We start from the raw sequence: 18,499 nt of genomic DNA on the forward strand, positions 1-18,499 counted from the left end.
TCTGCATGTAACCAATTTCACAGTGACTTAGCTATAAATGAAAGTTCCTCTCCCCAGTTTCTTCATCATCCCACGATTCAGTGCTACAAGGTTGGTTGCTGTAAATTTAGAAGTTTTTCCATTTTTATTTACAAAGATAATGTATGTATATTTGTTAATTTTTTAATGTTTGTTTATTTTTGAGAGAGAGAGAGAGAGTGCAAGTGGGGCAGGGGCAGAGAGAGAGGGAGACACAGAATCCGAAGCAGGCTCCAGGCTCTGAGCTGTCAGCGCAGAGCCCAATGCAGGGCTCAAACTCATGAACCACAAGATCACAACCCGAGCCAAAGTCAGATGCTTAACTGACTGAGCCACCCAGGTGCACCTACAAAGATAATATTTTTATAACTAGAAGTTTTCTCATGAACTCATGAAAAGATGTTCTCAAGATACTCTTCCGTTATTCTTTTTGCTTTACCTCCTTTTTCTTTACTTCTAAACTCAGTGACCTACCCTGCAAAACTTAGGGCCATGTAGTTAGCTTTACTCACATGTGTCAGCTTTCTGTGCAATTCTTTAATTTAAAAAAGAAAAAAATGGTGCTTACATTTTAAGTACCCCCTCTCCCCATTTTGCATTTAGTGTTCAGATGTGTTCAGTAATTGATCTTTGCCGTTTTTACTAACCCTGTTCTCTGCTTTTAGTTAACAGCCAGGTCCTTGCCTGCTGTGCAGTCAGATGAGAGACTTCAGCCTCTGCTTAACCATCTCAGGTAATAAGATGACATAACCCTTCTTATGCTTATGATTACAAGTGCATCAAAGTGGGCAAAGTGTATTAAAGTGATTAAAACCCCTTCAGTTACTAAAAACTTAACAGTTTTTGTTCCTTGCTTTAATTCTGTGATGCAAGTTGAAGTTCTTAATATAATACACTTGCTACCCTTGACTTTGGGGTCTGTTTGAAGCTTTTTAATTCCATGAAAGTATGTAGAACTAGTTGATAAGTTGAAGTTAAAACAAGCAGAGGTGACTAACTACAGAAAGATCTCAACGGAATGAGCTATTTACATGCAAAGTGAAAGCATACTTCTGGGACCCCCCACAATTTTATTGGGGATAGATGAAATAGGAAGGATTTGTTTTCTAAATACAAGAATAATATATTCTCATTATTTTTTAAAAAATTAGAAAGTATAGGAAAGGGAAAGGAAAAACCCATCATTACCACTCAGAAGTAATACTTCCTTCTGTGCTGTTTTGGAACCTAGTGTTGAAATTATACTTTAAATTTGCTGTTTTTTTTTTTTTTTTTCATTTTAAAATAAATGCAAGACTTTTCTGTTATTAGCCTCTCTTCAAAAACATTATTTTTAGTGATTGCATGCTATTTTATTGTATGACTGTACTGTAGTTTATTCATCCTTTTGGGGGCATTTAGATCATTTCCAGTTCTTTTCACTAGTGTAAAAAATGCCATATGTTAATCTTTGTCTGTATTTTTTATCATTTTCTTAGCATAGGTTCTCAGAAGTGCAATTACTTTGTCAAGGCATATGAACCATTTTAAAGATTTAAGTATATGTACTTTTCAAAAACCTTATTCTGCTTATTTTTTTATATTATACAAGATCGCCCATTTTACTGTACCCTGAAGAAGAGAGGACAACTAAAACCATTGCTAATTTAATAGTTAATCACAGAGGATACTATTGTGACCAAGTACATTTCATTGATTCTTAGTAAGAATGATCCTAAAACATTTTATTATCCATTTTCATTTTGGAGTAGAATTAACTATGTGTATATTTGTTCATGTGTTGTTAGAATCTCCTGATTTTATTTGATCTTACGTATTTTAGATGTAAAGGATAGTAATTCTGAGGTGTATTTGTTATTACATTTTTTTCTTGAAGGTTTTTGAAAATGGTGCATTATCCATCATACCTATGTTTTCAAGTTTTATGTAGGCAAACATCTAATAGTTTCTTTTTATTCTTTTTTTTTTTCTTTTTGAGTGTGTCCAAGGGACCTAAATATAGAGGGACAAAGTTTTTATTAAATGGCTATATATCACTGTGCTATCTTAGATTGTGTGGAATTCACATGTTGACAGCACATGCTTTCCCTTCCCTTCCAACGATAGAAACAAAACATGTCATGAATTACAAAGTAAGTTGAGGGCCAATTTCTTGCTGCTTGCACTGGTTACCAGAATTGCCAGTTCTCTTCAATTAACCTGTTTTGAGAGAGTTTCGTTCTTGAACTTAATGCCAATAACATAACTATGGCTCAGCCCGCTTCTGTTCTAAACAACCTGTTTGTATGTGACTTCTTTCCTCCCTCCCTCCCACAGTTCCCAAGTTCATTCAACAACCCTGAATCACCCTAATTTATTCCATTTTGATCTCTGTTTGTCTCTTCACAACCTATTTCTGTTTCAAGATTTTACTCCTCTTTCTGTTGCTTCTAACAGACAAAAGGCAAAATGTTCAAATCAGAGGTAAAGCTTGAGAAGTAAAAGAAAAATAGGAAATGCTTTCAGTAAATCCAAGTAGTACATATTGGTGAATTAAACGCTTGTCATAATTGACATATTTGTCTTAGGTATAAATGTGTATATTAATGTCTTTGGGATTTACCTTTGCACAGAGCTCAGTTAGACAGAATTCATTGAGAATGAAAGGAGATCAGGATCCTGCTGTTGTATCAAACAGCACAAAGTATGGCTTTACAAGATTTCTTTCTCAATTTTTATGTGTTTTGAATCTCAGTTGCTTATTTGTCAGGGGTTGAAAACTGATATGGTATCCATTAATCACACAACATTCTGGAAAATATGTTTCAAGAAGTCTGTCTGATTGTTGTCTTAAAAAATACAATTCTATAATTATTTAGTTAGAATTACATTGTTTTCTGCCAAAGGCCAGGGCAAGAGTAGATAAAATGTCATCATAAAAGTAGATGAGAAATGTCAAAAACAGTGGATTTCTGAGCTAAAGAATGAGTAACAATTTGAAAATGATACTGATCCAAGCATTTGCTAATTGTGCCTTTGAATTGTAACATGTAAAGTAGATTTGGCTTTAATATTTTAAGGAGTCAGATCAAATAGATTAATAGTGACCAGAGCAATTTTAATCTGGGCCCCACTTCATATTTTGACTTACCTGACCCTAGGATGGATGTTATTGAGAGTGGGCAACTCAGTAGATAGGATGTAAATAAACTTTGGGCACATGTTTGAAGTGTGAGAATGGATAAAAACGTAGTTATAGAAAATTGGCCCTACTTCCCATCTAATCCCCCCTCCCCACCTTTTTAATCGAAGTATAGTTGAAGCATAATGTTGCCTTAGTTTTAGGTGTACAACATTATGCTTCAACAAGTTTATCTGTTATGCTGTGCTCCCCACAAGTGTAGCTACCAACTTTTTATTCTTTTAAAACTTAGAATGTTACTTCTCATTCAGAAACTTAGATGGATATTAATTTCTAGTATCTGTTAGTGCTCTTTAATTTTCTTTACTCCTTTTCACTTCTTTCTCTTTCCCACCTCTCTTACTCTTCTCTCTGGTAACTTTTCCTTCCCAGAGACACGTTTTTTAACCTCTGTATAATTGTTTTGTTGTTGAGAATGGTTCAGACTAACATTTCATTGGATTGACTAGCATGAATACTGTACACAGTTTTTGCATTTCCTAGAACACTGTTACTGAATCATGTTTGAGTTGCTTCCCCAACCTCCCTCTCCTGCCCATCCAAATCTCTTGATTTTGTCTCCTGAGTATCTCTATTGTTGTAGTAACTTCTTCTATATTTTCCTTGTTGCCCTGTTTGCCCTCTAAAATATTTCACACGATTGCCAGAATTATATTATTCCTTGGCTTAAAATCATTCTCTGTCTCCCCAATTTCACTGCAAAGGAAGTCTGAACTTCTTGAGTGGCATGTGAGGTCCTTCTAGAAGGGCCTGCTGTGTCTCTTTGGATGCTTTTAGTACTGGTCCCCTAACTTCTAGTGCCACCAAATGCCTGAAGTTCCTCTAATACAGCTTGCTGTTGTCGACCTCTCTGCCCTTGAGAATATCTTTCCATCTGCCTGGAATGTTCTCCCCTTCCTTCATTTCAGTAACTTAACTAATTTTTGCTTGTCCTTTAAGAGTTAGCCCATGTTACCTCATCTGATAAGTTTTCCCTGACTATTTAGTTCCCAGGCCACTCCCCCCAGTTTGAATCTGATGTTTTTTAATATGTGTTTTCATAATATCCCCATGGCTACTTGTGTATTACAGAACTTACAATGTGGTAATCATTTGTTTACTTTCTGATGACTCCATTATAGTATGGGCTGCTTGAGAGCTTGTAAGGTGACTTTCAAATTTTTATTTCCAGTGCTGGGACAGTATATGACACATGATAGGTGTTCATTATGTGTTTCATTGAATGAATGAATGTGTGTTATAACAGCAATATTCTGTTTGTTTCCTGCATGATGTTTTTGTAATTTGTAAGTCATATTGCCACATTTTTTCGGATATAAAACCTGGTTCAGAAGATATAAACCTAAACGTCTGAATCTCACCTTTAGTTAATGCTTGATTTTATGCAATAATGATGGGTTCTTCTTCCTCCACCTCAGTATGGTAATTGTCAACTAGAATTTAGATTAACTACTGACACATCTCTTCAAGTCCTTGAAACTTGCACAAACTGTACATTCGTTTAGGCCTTTCATTCTCAGCAGAGTTCATTCAGGACTGGTTGCTAGGCAACGAGGGCTAGATGCTACATGTAATGTGCACCAACTGATGTTTCTTTTTTATCATTATTAAATGAAATGGCTTCTCATTTTATTACCATGTCAGAGACGTCTGTATGTAGGGTGGCAACTGACGTGCATAGTTTGACACTTTCTCTTGTACAAAGAAAGTAACCTTGTGATATGCATTTCAAGCATTTTGAATTGTCTTTTTTGGGTGTCTAAATGTAATGTTTTTCTTTTTACCTTTCTTTTGCTTAGGTTAAAATAGGAAATAATGCTGTTTGATTTGAAAGGTTCTAATGATAATCTTGTTACAAAATAGTAATCATCATTGATTTGCATGACCTGTATAGTTTAGATGTTACCTAGGGGGGATAGACGTTAGGAGGTTGAGATTGAGACCATTATTAGGTCTAATTTTGTTTAGTGCCTCTAATGATCAAAGAAGAATGATGAATTGCATTTTAATTAAATTTGTCAATAAAACTAATTTGGGAGATGATACAAATACCTGTAAAAATTAAAGTAGCACTACAGAGAAATTCTCAAATCCTTTTTACAGGACTTAGACACTCAAAAGAGAATTAGTGTAACACTTTGCCAACCTACTAATCTAGGATATTGCTTAACAATATATATTATTCTGAGGATGTTGAAGTGATGTGTCCATTTTTTTTAGTTTAACCTAGTTCTCTAGTTAAAAGTTAAATTAAGCATAGAGAAACATTTTGCTTCAATGTCTTATGGAAATAACAAGCTTATTTTTATTCATTTGTAGTGTCCATCCGTTCATCAGCAACTGAGTGCCTGTTATAAGCTTGGAATAAAAACATAAGGCCCATTTTCTGTTCACAAGGAGTTTAAAGTTTTGACTTCATTTGAGAGGCACTTAAATATGGCACAAAATTTGTAAACATCTCTAATAGAATTAAACACAAAATACATAATTTTATTATTTTAACTGTGTTTCTCATAGAATTATTTCCTTAAATAGTAGAGTCGTGATTTGTTTTGGATTCTGTACTTCCTGCACAGTAGTGGCTCCCAGTGGGTACTCACATTGGACTGAACTTTACTCTCACTTGAGAGCTGATGTTGTCACTAATGAAGAAGGAGCATAGAGGAAGACAAGGGGATTAGGGAATGAATATGGTTGCTGAGATTATAGGTTTGGTAGTTTAAGACATTCTAAACTTCAGGTGCCTGTGGAGCTCTGGGGCAAATGTTTAGTAAGTGGCTAAATAGAGACCACAGTTTAAGAGTGAGGTTTACACCAGAGAGAGACTCATTTGCTAATCATCACTGTTTAGGTGGTGGGTAAAATCGGGACAATGGTTGATATCACTCAGGGAGAGAGTATAAAGTGACAAGGGGACATGGCCCTGGATAAAACTCATATGTAGAACATCAGTGTTTAACTGACTTGCAATGGGCAGTGATGAAGGTAGGAGGTGAATTAAAAAAGAAACCAGTGAAAAGTAATGAGGAATCTTGAATGAAACAGGAACACAAGGGATAACGGGATCAAAGATGGCTAAGGGAAAGATTTCAAAAAGGAATGGTAAACATTGTCAGATGCCATAGAAAAGTCAGTTGAGAATTCTATAATGTCAGTTGGATTAGGCATGTGGGAGCCACTGGTGGCTTAGCTACAACATTGTAGTGGTGCAGATGCCATTCTGATTCCTGTGAAGAGTCCAGAAGTAAATGAGAAATTATGCTGTGGAAATACAAGGGAGTGTAGCCTACTCTTGGCAGAGCAAGGAAAAAAGTAGACAATATCCATGAGTTTCATAGTTGGAGAAAGTTGTATTTTTCCTTAAGATTGGAAAGGTGAATATATACAGGTTAAGGGGGAAATGAAGTCTGTGGAACTAAGAGAAAATAATTGAAGGGGCGAGTTTTTAGAAGAGGTAGGAGGAGATAGGACCAAGAAATCACACTGGCTGGCGTTCACAAAGTACTTTTTATAGTTCTTATTCAGACCATCTCATCCCATAAGACCAATTCATGACAGATGGTCCTTTATCATTATCCTTTTTTTTTTTTTAATTTTTAAGATTTTATTTTTAAGTAATCTCTACACCCAATATAGGGCGCAAACTCACAACCCTGAGATCGAGAGTTGTACACTCCACCAACTGATTGAGCCAGGCACCCCTCATTATTCCTGTTTTAAAGTTTGGTTGGTGATAGAACCTCAAGATGTTTACTATTAAGGAAACCTGATTTTTCTAATGAAAAGTACTACATTTCCCTTCTCAAAAGAAATGAATGAATGAATGATTTCATAAGACTTTACTATTTTTTAAAAAGTGATACCAAGAACTCCTCAATTGGAAGAAATAAAATTGCTTAGACTTAAAAAAAAGTTAAATTTCCAAATGCCAGAGAGAATTTGTGTAAATCTTTATCTCTGCTATCTGTAAAGAACCTATCATTAGATGTGTCATCTAATGGGTCTCATCTCATCGTGACTTTGCTGTCATCCTCACATCACTGCATTTTCTAGGGTGAATTGTATAATGTACTGATTTTTAAATTTGGAGATATATAAAGGTCTTGGACTATGTTCTTGTGAATGTAGAAGTTTATTGTAAATAAATATCTTTGCTAACCTAATTATATTACCCATGGGATTATACCTATAAAATGGTATTAGATTATCAAGAGCATATATTAAAGATGATTTTTATTATGTCACTTAAAAACAAGTAAGTATGAACAGGTGAGACTAGAGAGGAAAACTTTCAACTCACGTGAGAACTTTAGTTGTGTGAATTTTTTTTTCCTTAGAAATAATGCCTTTCCCCACAGTGTGTGTATCCTCTTTTACCCTTCCACCTCAAGACTTGAAATGAATGGGGGCAGATTATAATTATTTTTTTTAACATTTTATTTATTTTTAAATTTTTTAATGTTTATTTTTGAGAGAGAGAGAGACAGAGCATGAGCAGGGAAGGGGCAGAGAGAGAGGGAGTCATAGAATCTGAAGCAGGCTCCAGGCTCTGAGCTGTCAGCACAGAGCCAGATGTGGGGCTCAAACTCAGAAGCAGTGATATCATGACCTGAGCTGAAGTCGGACACTTAACTGACTGAGCCCCCCAGGTGCCGCAATAATCTAGGTGCCCTAGATTATTAATTAGTAATCTAATTAATAGATTACTTTAATAGCTGCTCTTAAGTAATGCTTTGCCTTTCATTAAAGAACAACTAATTAAAAAACATGTATTTATTATACTGTTTCTCCTAAATTTGTTAGCATATTTGAGCTCAACAATGAAATAGAAATCAAATAAGGATAAAATAAACTAGCAAAGCAGCATATAGCCTAGAGTAAATACTTGGACTGGATCACATGGATTAACTTGTAATGCATCCTGAATTTGTAAACACATGCTTATATTAACCCTTTATTTTAAAATCATTTAAAATAATGAGCATCTTCCTTCAGTTGGTATTATTACAGACTGCTCTTGTAAATTTTTTTTCTAATGCAGTACATTTGGTTAATATGTACACTTTTGTTTTTTTGAGAGAGTGCATGTGTGTGCTCATGGGGGGAGGGGCAGAGAGGGATAGAGAGAGAATCCCAAGCAGGCTCCACACCCAGCGCAGAACCTGACATGGGGCTCATCAGTCGACCCTGAGATCATGATTTGAGCTGAAATCAAGAGTCAGACACTTAACTCACTGAGCCACACAGGTGCCCCAGTATGTACACATTTTTATTTATTTCTCTAAAGCTCTTGCTGTCATAGATTTTATATCAGAAATGCAATCTCTGTAAGAGACTTTTCCCAGTGTACATCATGGTGCAGTTCTTGGTGTTTTCTTTTTGAGTTCATTCTCATTTTGAAATCAGAAAATTGTGTGGGCATTCATGTGCTAGAAAAAGGTTTAGTGGATAGGGACTTCCACCAATTGAGGACTGAAATGAAAGCCTCATTAATGTGGTCCACATGCTTCAGTTGTTTGTCAACCCTCTCTTATCCCCAGTTCTAGCCTCCAGCAGTGCTTTGAACTATGTATTTCCTTTCCTGCATGCAACAACACAAGCTTTTACAGCTCAGTGACTATTGTGAGGGTGTTCTAGGTGCCTTGTAAGATACTAATAAATTAACAACAATATATTCTTTTCTGTCATTTATTGTCCTTGGACTATTTTCATTTCTGTATGGAACATGTTCATGCCTTCTTAGAAATGCACAAAAAGTGTTTATTAAAATCAGCTTGTTGTGTTAAAGGCACTATAAAGGATATTCTGACTATATACAAAGGAACTAATAGATGTGATCCCTTAAAAATGTATATTCTAACAAGGAAAGAAGACCATTTTATGCGCACACGCACACCCCTATACAGTGCCTCTCCCCCACACCCCCCCCCGACCAAAGCTGTACTAGAATAATTGCTACAGCTTAATCAAGTAGAGTAAATAGAGATAGGAAATCTTATTTGTGAGAGGTGATATCTTATGTGGATTATGTTACAAGTTTAATGTCATTTAAATTGTTTCTGATAAAATATAGGGGCCACTGAGGGGCTCAGTCAGTTAAGCATCTGGTTCTTGATTTCGGCTCGTGTCATGATCTCTGGGTTCGTGAGATCGAGCCCTACATTGGGCTCTGCGCTGACAGCGTGGAGCCTGCTTGGGATTCTCTCTCTCGCTCTCTCACTGCTCCTCTCCAGTACACACCTGTGTGCTTTCTCTCTCTTTGTCAAAACAAATAAACATTCAAAAAAATTTGTAGGCACAATATATAAAATTTGGCCAAATACAAGAAATGAACCCTGTGTTACTAATAAAACCACTGCCAAGCCTTTGTTGTAATCTCTATGTGTAATTTTATGTAATTATAATTAAAGTGGTTAAAGTTAAACATTCTTTCTTATAATATGTCATAACTAAGTATAAAATTTATTTCCATGAGTCTAATTTTAAGTGATTCTGTGATGCTCAATTGAAGATAGATCTATTTTTACTTAATTGTTCCCATTTTATTGGGTATTTACTTTTTTTTGTTTTGGTTGAATAAATCTGTGAAAAAAATTTTTTTAATGTTAGCAGTTTGGGAGCACTTGGGTCGCTCAGTCACTTAAGTGTCTGACTTCAGCTCAGGTCAAGATCTCATGGTTTGATTTTGAACCCCGTATCAGGCTCTATGTTGACCGTGCGGAGCCTGCTTGGGATTCTCTTTCTCTCCCTCTCCCTCTCTTTACCCCTCCCCTACTCACGCACTCTCTCAAAATAAATACACTTAAAAAAAATGTTAGCAGGTTCTTTATGGCCAGGTGAAGTAAACTGGGGAGAAGAAATGCCACGATGATTTCATGACAAATGAATTGTAATGTAGATGTTTTCTAGCAGATGGAGCTAAGAACAAAGAGCAGCAGCAAACTAGGTGGTGTATAGTTTTGAAGATACAAGGAATTCATTATTCTAAAAGTGTCGTGTTGTCCAGGTGAGAAAGTGGCAGAGTTCTTAAGTTAACCACTGACTTGAAAAAGTTCACGAAGCTGAATTTTAAACCTTATGCATCTAGATTGGAACCTTCTGTTGTAGCCATGTCAAATTACCACAAGTTTAGTAGATTAAAACAATACTCATTTACTGTCATACAGTTGTATAGATTGGAAATCCTACATGTGTCTCATTGAACTAAAATCAAGATGTCAGCAAGGCTCTGGTCCTTACTGGAGGCTCTGGGAAAGAATATGCTTCCTTCCGAGGTTCCCGTTTCTTTGTGGGCTGTCACCCAGGGTCCTGTCTTTGCCCCTAGAGGCTGCCCACATTCCTTAGGCTGTCTAGGAGCTCCTGGAGGTCTCTTTCTGGTGCTTGCATGTGGATTTTAACACAGAGCCAGCAACCGCTCATCAAGCCCTTCTTATGCCTTCAGACCTCTCTAATGTCTTCTGCTTCTTTCTGCTTCTATCCTGAGAAAGTTTTCTGCTTTTACCACCTCATGTGATTAGATTGGCCTACATAAATATACAGGATAGTCTCCCCATCTCAAGGTCCTTAACCTAAATTTCATCTGTATGGTCTCTTTTGCCATGTAACCTAACATATTCTTGGGTTCCCAGGATTAGAGTGTGAACATCTTTGGAAGGGCATTGATTTGCCTGTTACAATGAGGAAGTTGTTTAGGGGGTTGAAAACAGCTTTTGCATCACCTTTCATCAGTTGTACAAGTAAGCCACCACTCTTAATATATATAGAATACTAAATTTCCCTGGGGTTTTTTTGGTAGGTTAATTCACTTTGCTAGCTTAACATGTTTTAAAGTTGAAAAAAGTTAACAAATGATTTACACAAACATGAATATATGTAAAATAAAAATATATTTATGGAAACATAAATTAGTTACTGATTTTCTTTTTAAGGATATAGAAAGAAAATAGGAAAATCTTTCCTGTCTTTTTGACTGGCTATGTAGTCATGCCAAATATGTACCTTTGTAAATATTAGACTTTGTAATCAGGTTGTGCACAGTGTCTGTGACTTGCAGAGGAACTTTGGTGTGAGAGCTGTTTGGTAATAAATGGTTAGAAACCTTTTAGCATTCTAGGAGTTTTATTATCATTTATCTAACATATTTTAAGGGAAATATTTTAAGGGAAATTCTACTCAGCGCAAGACATGGTGCTCAGTTCTAGGGATACATATTTGCATCTGCTCTTATAGGGCTTAATCTTGATCAGAAAATACAGAATTTTAACTAAAGTAATTACACTAAATCATAATGATTGTTAGCATTGTAGAGGTACATGATTCCATGGGAGTACACAGTGTCATGGAAACACTGAAGCCTTGCGTAGTATTCTTGTAGCTTATCTGTAACTAGAGGTTTAAGTTTCTGTTAGCCTTCTTACTCCAAAGTTTTCTTAGGGATTTCTGGATTGTGGAAGCTGGTTGTCTTCCTGAGAAGCAAAATTTATGATTGCTTATGCTTTTCAAGTAGTTGTATTATCTACATTTATTAAGTTTCCTGTTCACTTAGTGGGTGATTATTTATTTAAATTTAAAGATTATTTATTTTTGTTTTCAGAGAGAGAGCTCACCTGTACAAGTGGGGAGGGGCAGAGAGAGAGAGGGAGAGAGAATCCCAATCAGTCTCCATGCTGTCAATGTGAAGCCTGACATGGGGCTCGACAGGAACCATGAGATCAGGACCTGAGCCCAAATCAAGAGTTGGACACTTAAGCTACTGAGCCACCCAGGCACCCCTTGCTTAGTGGGTTTCTTTAAAACATTGATTGTCCTCTAGTTAAGTAATAAAGAAAATTATTTTATACTGTGTTAGGCATAAAGTGCTAACAAAGTATAAAATGATGATGATGCTATATGAAATAGCTTTCTTAAAGAGTCTGAAAAAGCATTGTGGTCGTACCTGTAATACATTAGCAGCTAACAACTAATTTGTTTGGTGCTGTACTTTCTATAATGATGGAAGTGTTCTGTGCTATTCCATCCAGTTTTGTTTATAAAACAAAATTTGATAAACTGAGCTGAGGGCAGACAGACTACTGATACTGAGACTCACCAAAGGTTTAATACCCTTTCAGTTGTTTACAACTACTACTGAGAAAGTAATTATATAAACGATAATACAAAGTGAATTTAAAAAGCCTATTTTTAATTGAGCTACCTTGGTCCTTGACATATTGTGCACAGACGATCTAAAGGAGGCTACTAAGGACATCCACCAAAGGAGTCTAACGGTGTGTCTTCTCAGATCTTAAGAGAGGTCTGCCCCTAACCACCCGAATTAAAGCACACCCCTCCATTGCTTTATGATATACCTTATTCCTTTTTCTTCACAGAAATATCACTAGCTGGTGTTTTGTTTGTTTGTTCATTTTGTTTTGTTCATTTGTCTGCAGCATAAGCTCCATGAGAACAAGAAATAATGTTCACCTTGTTTACTGCTATCCTTCTATTACTTTCAACAGTGGCTGGCAAAATAAGACCTCAGTAAACCCTTGAATGAGTGAATGAATGGGAAAAAACACTTTCAGGTTTTAAAATTTTACCTCTCATTTAGTTTTTTAAAGCTACTGTTAAAAAATTCAATGAAATAAATTTTAAAGAACTTACTGGCTTTGTTCAGTGATTCGTGATTCATGAATCAGGCAGCATCCAATCTAACAGATACAAATGAGCTCCTAGGAACTGTACAGAATGAAAGACCTTTATAGGCAGAAGGGAGTAGGAACAAGGAAATTATACTAGATAAATGAGGCTTGGTTGTTGCAAAGTCACTTTTCTTTAGGGCTTGGCAGGGGTCTGTTGGGTAGATTACCTAACTAGTGCTGATTAGGTGATTCCTGATTAACTGGTTTAAGATTCCATTTCTGGGAGAACTGAAACTATAATTAAGTCTTAGTGTAAGTGACTCCATTTTGGGCCTCTTGTCTTGTTTTTAACACTACTAAGTGTTGAGACTGGATGAGATGGTAGTTTGGATAGAAAGCTGGTGGCTTTCTCTAATTTCTAAGTAAAAATTCTGATACTCTACCTTTGCAGAAATTCAGTCCTGGTTTTGTTGTTTGGGAATTTGGGATTCTTTCATAAATCAGGAACTAATCATGGAGGACTGAGAGTGCTTTCTGTTCCTCAATGTGACCTCAGAAGAGAGATACCTTTTTTTCTCCCCATTGAATTCGGATTTTGAAAACGCTCATTTAAAAAGTGAAACAACAAAGCCTGTTATGTTCCTTGCTGTTTTTATCTATGAAATGAAAGCTTTAAACATTATGACCATCATTAATGGCTGTTCAAAACCAAAGGAGTGTATAGGGAAAGTGTGTGACTTCTGGACTGTCACTTTAAGTCCTCATTAGCTGTTCCCTTTATCTTGTCTTTGTCCACTTTCCCCCCAAAACCCCAAAACATTGTGTCCCTGATTCTCTGCTGTTATTAGGGAAAGATGTGAGAGGTAATCCTAGAATTACATAAACTTGTGATAGCCAATCTCAGAAGCATTCTACACTGTGTAATTATTTGTGGGGGAATGGGAAGATATCCATCAATTTAATGTATTCTGCTGGATGTTTGATCTTTAGTCCATGGTCCCCCCATCCCTCTATATTTCATTATCACTCTCTCAGGCAGCTTTTCTTTATTGTAATCATTTGACTACTCTAAGTCAGATCCAATTCAGAACAGCCTCTCTTTAGGGGGTTATTATACTACCAGAATATACACTAAGAATGTAAAGGAATATGAAAAATTTACTTAGGAAAATAGAGATATTTGTTTGGGGCTTTATTTTTTTTTTTTAACATTTTTATTTACTTTTGAGAGAAAGAGCACATGAGCCAGGTAGGGGCAGAGAGAGAGAGAGAGGGACAGAGGACCCAAAGCAGGCTCCCCACTGACAGCAGTGAGCCCCATGCAGGGCTTGAATTCATGATTGTGAGATCATGACCTGAGCTGAAGTTGGACACTCAACCGACTGAGCCACCCAGGTGCCCCTGTTGGGGGCTTTAAGTGTGTATATTGAAAATACCTATGTAAGGCTATAGTTTGTATCTTATAAGGATGTATGTGTTTTGCTTTTTAAATCAGTTTTGTTGAGGTATAATTTATACACAATGAAATGCACTCATTTTAATGGAATAGTTTAATGACTTGACTTTTGTAAAGTAGAGGTGTTGTTGATAGAGAAATGAGATGCAGCTTTCATCTCTCTTACAGTTCATTGGATTATTGCAGATTAGAAATTGGAATAAATAGGAAAATATGGAAAGATGCGGCCAACCTAATTAAAGTAGAAGTTGTGCCATTTATGGTTCTTACCTGATGTGACAACCCATATGGTCCTGATATTTATTGGATATGTGAGTCTCCTAGAATCATACAATTTCTCTCAGTTGTAGAGAAATATAGATCATTCCACTGTGTATTGTCTGCTGGTAGTTTTTTGGGGAGTTTTTTAAGTGCAAAATTTGAGTAAACCTCATGCTTGTGGAAAAATCATTTACATTCAATTTATAACAGAATGTTATTGATTGTGTTCTCATTTGGAATAACTGCAGGGAAAATCACCTGGGCTAACAGGAGTTGGATACCATTTACTAGGGACCTAGCTTGTAAAAAGAAACTCATTTCAATTTCTATGGTGACAGCTGTTGAGTGAATTTTCCTGTGATACCCTTCACAGCAGGAAATGATATATTGTAACTTCATCTTCCTTGATATCTTACCCACCCAACAAATCCAAACCGCAGGGACTGTGCTCTCTAAATGTCTGAATAGCCTGGCTTATGTGGGTAGACTATTTTTTTTCAACGTCCAAAGTGGGTAAAATTGTGATTGCAAAAGTGGATATATGGGTGATACACAAAACCTTTGTTTCCTCTTCCTGAAATTGTTTTTCCATTTGCGCCATGATCGCACCTGGCTTTATGTGAAAAGGTTGTATTGGAACTTGGTATATTTTTATAGAATGATGTAGAAGAATATAGTTCATTTTGAAAGATGTATTAGATTACTTTTTAATGGTTCAAATAAATATGTTTCCTTGATATAGACATCAGTTTTGATTACTTGTGGTGCATTCTTCACTGCTTTTTTATTTTATACCAGTTTTTAAGATATGATAAACTGTAGGCTACCGGATAGAAGTAAATAGTATTAACCTCTTCAGGTTCAAGAGGACTGGGAAATGCTTAACAAAGAAAGGAAATATTTTTTTATATGCTGCTATTTTATGACCCTCAGAATCTGTTGACAGGGAGGGAGGGCAGAGAGACATTTCCGAGGATGGGAGAGGAATTCTCTCCAGTCTGGCCCAGGGTTTTCCTGTCATCCTATTCATATCCCACCCAGCATGCATGTCTTCTTACAAATGAGAGAAGAATGGACAGTTGTCATTAGGTGTTGAAGTGAGCCAGGCAGCCCCCCAAACTCCCAGATAGAAATGTGTCACAGCTTTGTTTTTTCCCAAGGAAACCTTTCATGCTCCTTCCAAGCTAATCAGGATTCAAGATTGCTTTCCTAATACTATAGGTGGCAACCTGTGGCTAAAATTTAAAAACTTGATTCCCAAGTAAAATGTGAAAGCAAGCATATTTGCAGTAGACTTGAGGCACTTCCTTTAGTGGACCCAGTTGCAGTTTATATTTTGCTAATGACCTGCAGAGATGAGTCTTAACTTGAAGTCAGGGTGAGTCAGTTGGCTATTATATAGGTGTGCCTAGTCCTCAAGAGAATCATTTGATTGCCTAATGTCATTATGTCCTCCTCACTCTGTAACAGTCCTGTCCAGTGAAAACATGATTGCCCCAGGAAACAAATGTGAGCTTCATAGGTAATTTTAAATTACTTAAGTGAAATTAACTTTAATAATACCTTGTTTAACTCATACCCAAAATATCATTTCAACATGTAATTATATGAAAAAAGTTGAGTGAAATGTTTTACAGTAATTTTTTCATACTAAGTCTTTGAAACCCAGTGTATACTTTACATGTATTGAACATCTTAATTTAGACTAAGCTGCATTTCAAGTGCTCAGTAGTCACATTTGGTAAATGGCTACTATACTGAACAATGTAGCTCTACAAGACTGGATTCCATTGAAATCTCCAGTGTTTGACATTGAATGTTTACACTTTGTAAACTTCCTAAGAGTGTTAGTTTAGACAAAACTTTCCAGATCATGAGATTATTCAAAGACATCTAAATTATTCCACTTGCAAACTAAATATTTTATGTGATAGTATAAAGAAGGTAGGAAAGAAATATATTTACTAATATTTAAGAGATGAAGCTGGTGAATTTTAGGAATAGAGAAAATCAATAACCAAAATGTTTAAATGCAATAAATTTAAGCCTGGATGTTCGTGATGATAATGATAACAATTTGAGTGAAAAATGTGATAAACTCTTTGACAGATATCTCATTTGATCCTCACAACAGCCCTTTGGGGAAGGTACTTTTGTGATGCCTTTTATGATCTCTGTTTCCCAGTGAGGAAGCAAAGAATAAATAAAAGGTGTTTACAAAGTCACACAGATAGTGAGTGTATGCAAACCCATGATTGGTGGATTCTGAAATCTGTCATCTTCATCACTCTCCTTACTCCCTTATTATTCTGTTCTGCCCACGTGTTTGCCTTGGGCAAACTGAACTTGGAAAATGTATGCAAATGCAGGGGGGCTGCAGAGAATTCCTGAAGTGTTATAACTATTCCATGACTCCTTGTTTATTCCATCACGTTTTCATATAGTCAGAAAGGGAGAAAATGATTGGAGAAGTGATCACCTGTGAAAAGCTGACTTTTAACCTCTCATTTTGTCCATTCTGCCATGTGGCATTTATGTCACAGTAGCAGAGCTCTTGAATCCACTCTTGGAGCCAAGGTGCAATGATCCCTCTTCTGCTAACGATAAGCACCACAGCATGAAAAGACTATTTTTTTTTTTTCCTTAACCAGCTAATCTTGCAGTGGAGACTACAGATCCACTTTCATATAATTTCTTCATTTTGTTTCCAGTGCTCAGTTTCAACACTCAAAAACAGTTCCCTGTTGAGTACCTAAGTGCTCATACTGATATTTGTGGTGTATTGAACAGGACTTAAATTTCTCGTTTTTACCAAGACTAGGAGTAGATCTGCCTTTCACCTATGATTCACAGATCAAATGTGTGCAGATTTATCTTTATGTATATCCACTGTATTTTTTATTCTATAAAGTAGATGTTGTGTGGTAGTGTTTGGGGGAAAACTCCAGTTCTGTGTTGATATAATTAAATATACCTTCCTGTCTCATTTGTCCCTCCACCACCCCACCCTTGAATGGTTCAGTTTGAGTTCAGTTAGGATCATTTAAATTTGGTTACATAGATATGTATTCTGGATATTTTGAAAGTCTTTTCAACCTTTCAGGTTTTAATTCATTTGAAACTGTTAGCTTTATAATTTTCTATTTACTGTGATTTTTAGCTATATTGGAAAACTAACTGTGCTTACCTCTTACTGTTTAATGAGCAAGGAAATAGGGGAGGAAAAAGTTCCTCAAATGTGACTGAGTTTTAATTAAGTTGCGTGTAAGTTTATTGAACAAATGATACAGTAATAAAATGCTTTTTTATTTTGTATGCTATTCTCTTATTGTAGAGATTAGATAATTTAGCACCATCGCCTCAAAACAAAACAAAAAAATATGGACGGTCACTGAATTACTTCTGTGTAATCAAAGGATTTCTTGTATACAATCATAAAATTCTCTTCTCTTAGAAAATACTTAATTTGCATATATTTAGTTTTTTCTTTTTTTAAGCTGATTAATTTATTTTGAGAGAGAGCGAGCGCGCACAGGACAGGGACAGAGAGAGAGAAGAGAGTGAGAGAATCCCAAGCAGGCCCCCTTCCGACATTGTCGAGCCCGACTTGAGGGCTTGACTTCATAAACCAGGAGGTCATGACCTGAACTGAAATCAAGAGTCAGACACTTAACCTACTGAGCCACTCAGGCATCCTGACTCTTTAAGTATGTTTAGGTGTTTAAAGGTTTAAACTTGACAAAACCTCAAATTTTCATTAGGATGGTGCCTTAGCACTATGTAATTGGAAAAGGAGATAGGATTTAAAGTTTGCTTTTAATTTTAATGGTTTTTGTTTAGAGACCTGCACTATAGGACGTATCTACCCAATTTCAGTTTGTTTTTTTTCCCCCCCTCCTTTGCCTCTCCTTGTCTTTTCCACTACATAACCCAACTTCTTCATCTGTAAAGAAATTGATTTAG

The 18,499-nt window shown here is 36.1% G+C and overlaps 1 protein-coding gene across 3 annotated transcripts in view; it reads left to right on the top strand.

The window, feature by feature from the left end:
- The window catches only part of PRIM2 (DNA primase subunit 2), a 344,380-nt gene that overhangs the window by 178,931 nt on the left and 146,950 nt on the right, over positions 1-18,499 (top strand). For all 3 annotated transcript variants that reach the window (XM_007095550.2, XM_042986602.1, XM_042986603.1), the window contains one exon: positions 684-751. In XM_007095550.2, coding sequence (XP_007095612.1) covers positions 684-751 — 68 coding nt within the window. The remainder of the gene's footprint in view (positions 1-683; positions 752-18,499) is intronic.

This window comes from Panthera tigris, chromosome B2 (assembly GCF_018350195.1).
Source record: "Panthera tigris isolate Pti1 chromosome B2, P.tigris_Pti1_mat1.1, whole genome shotgun sequence".
In the NCBI taxonomy this organism is placed as follows: Eukaryota; Metazoa; Chordata; class Mammalia; order Carnivora; family Felidae; genus Panthera; species Panthera tigris.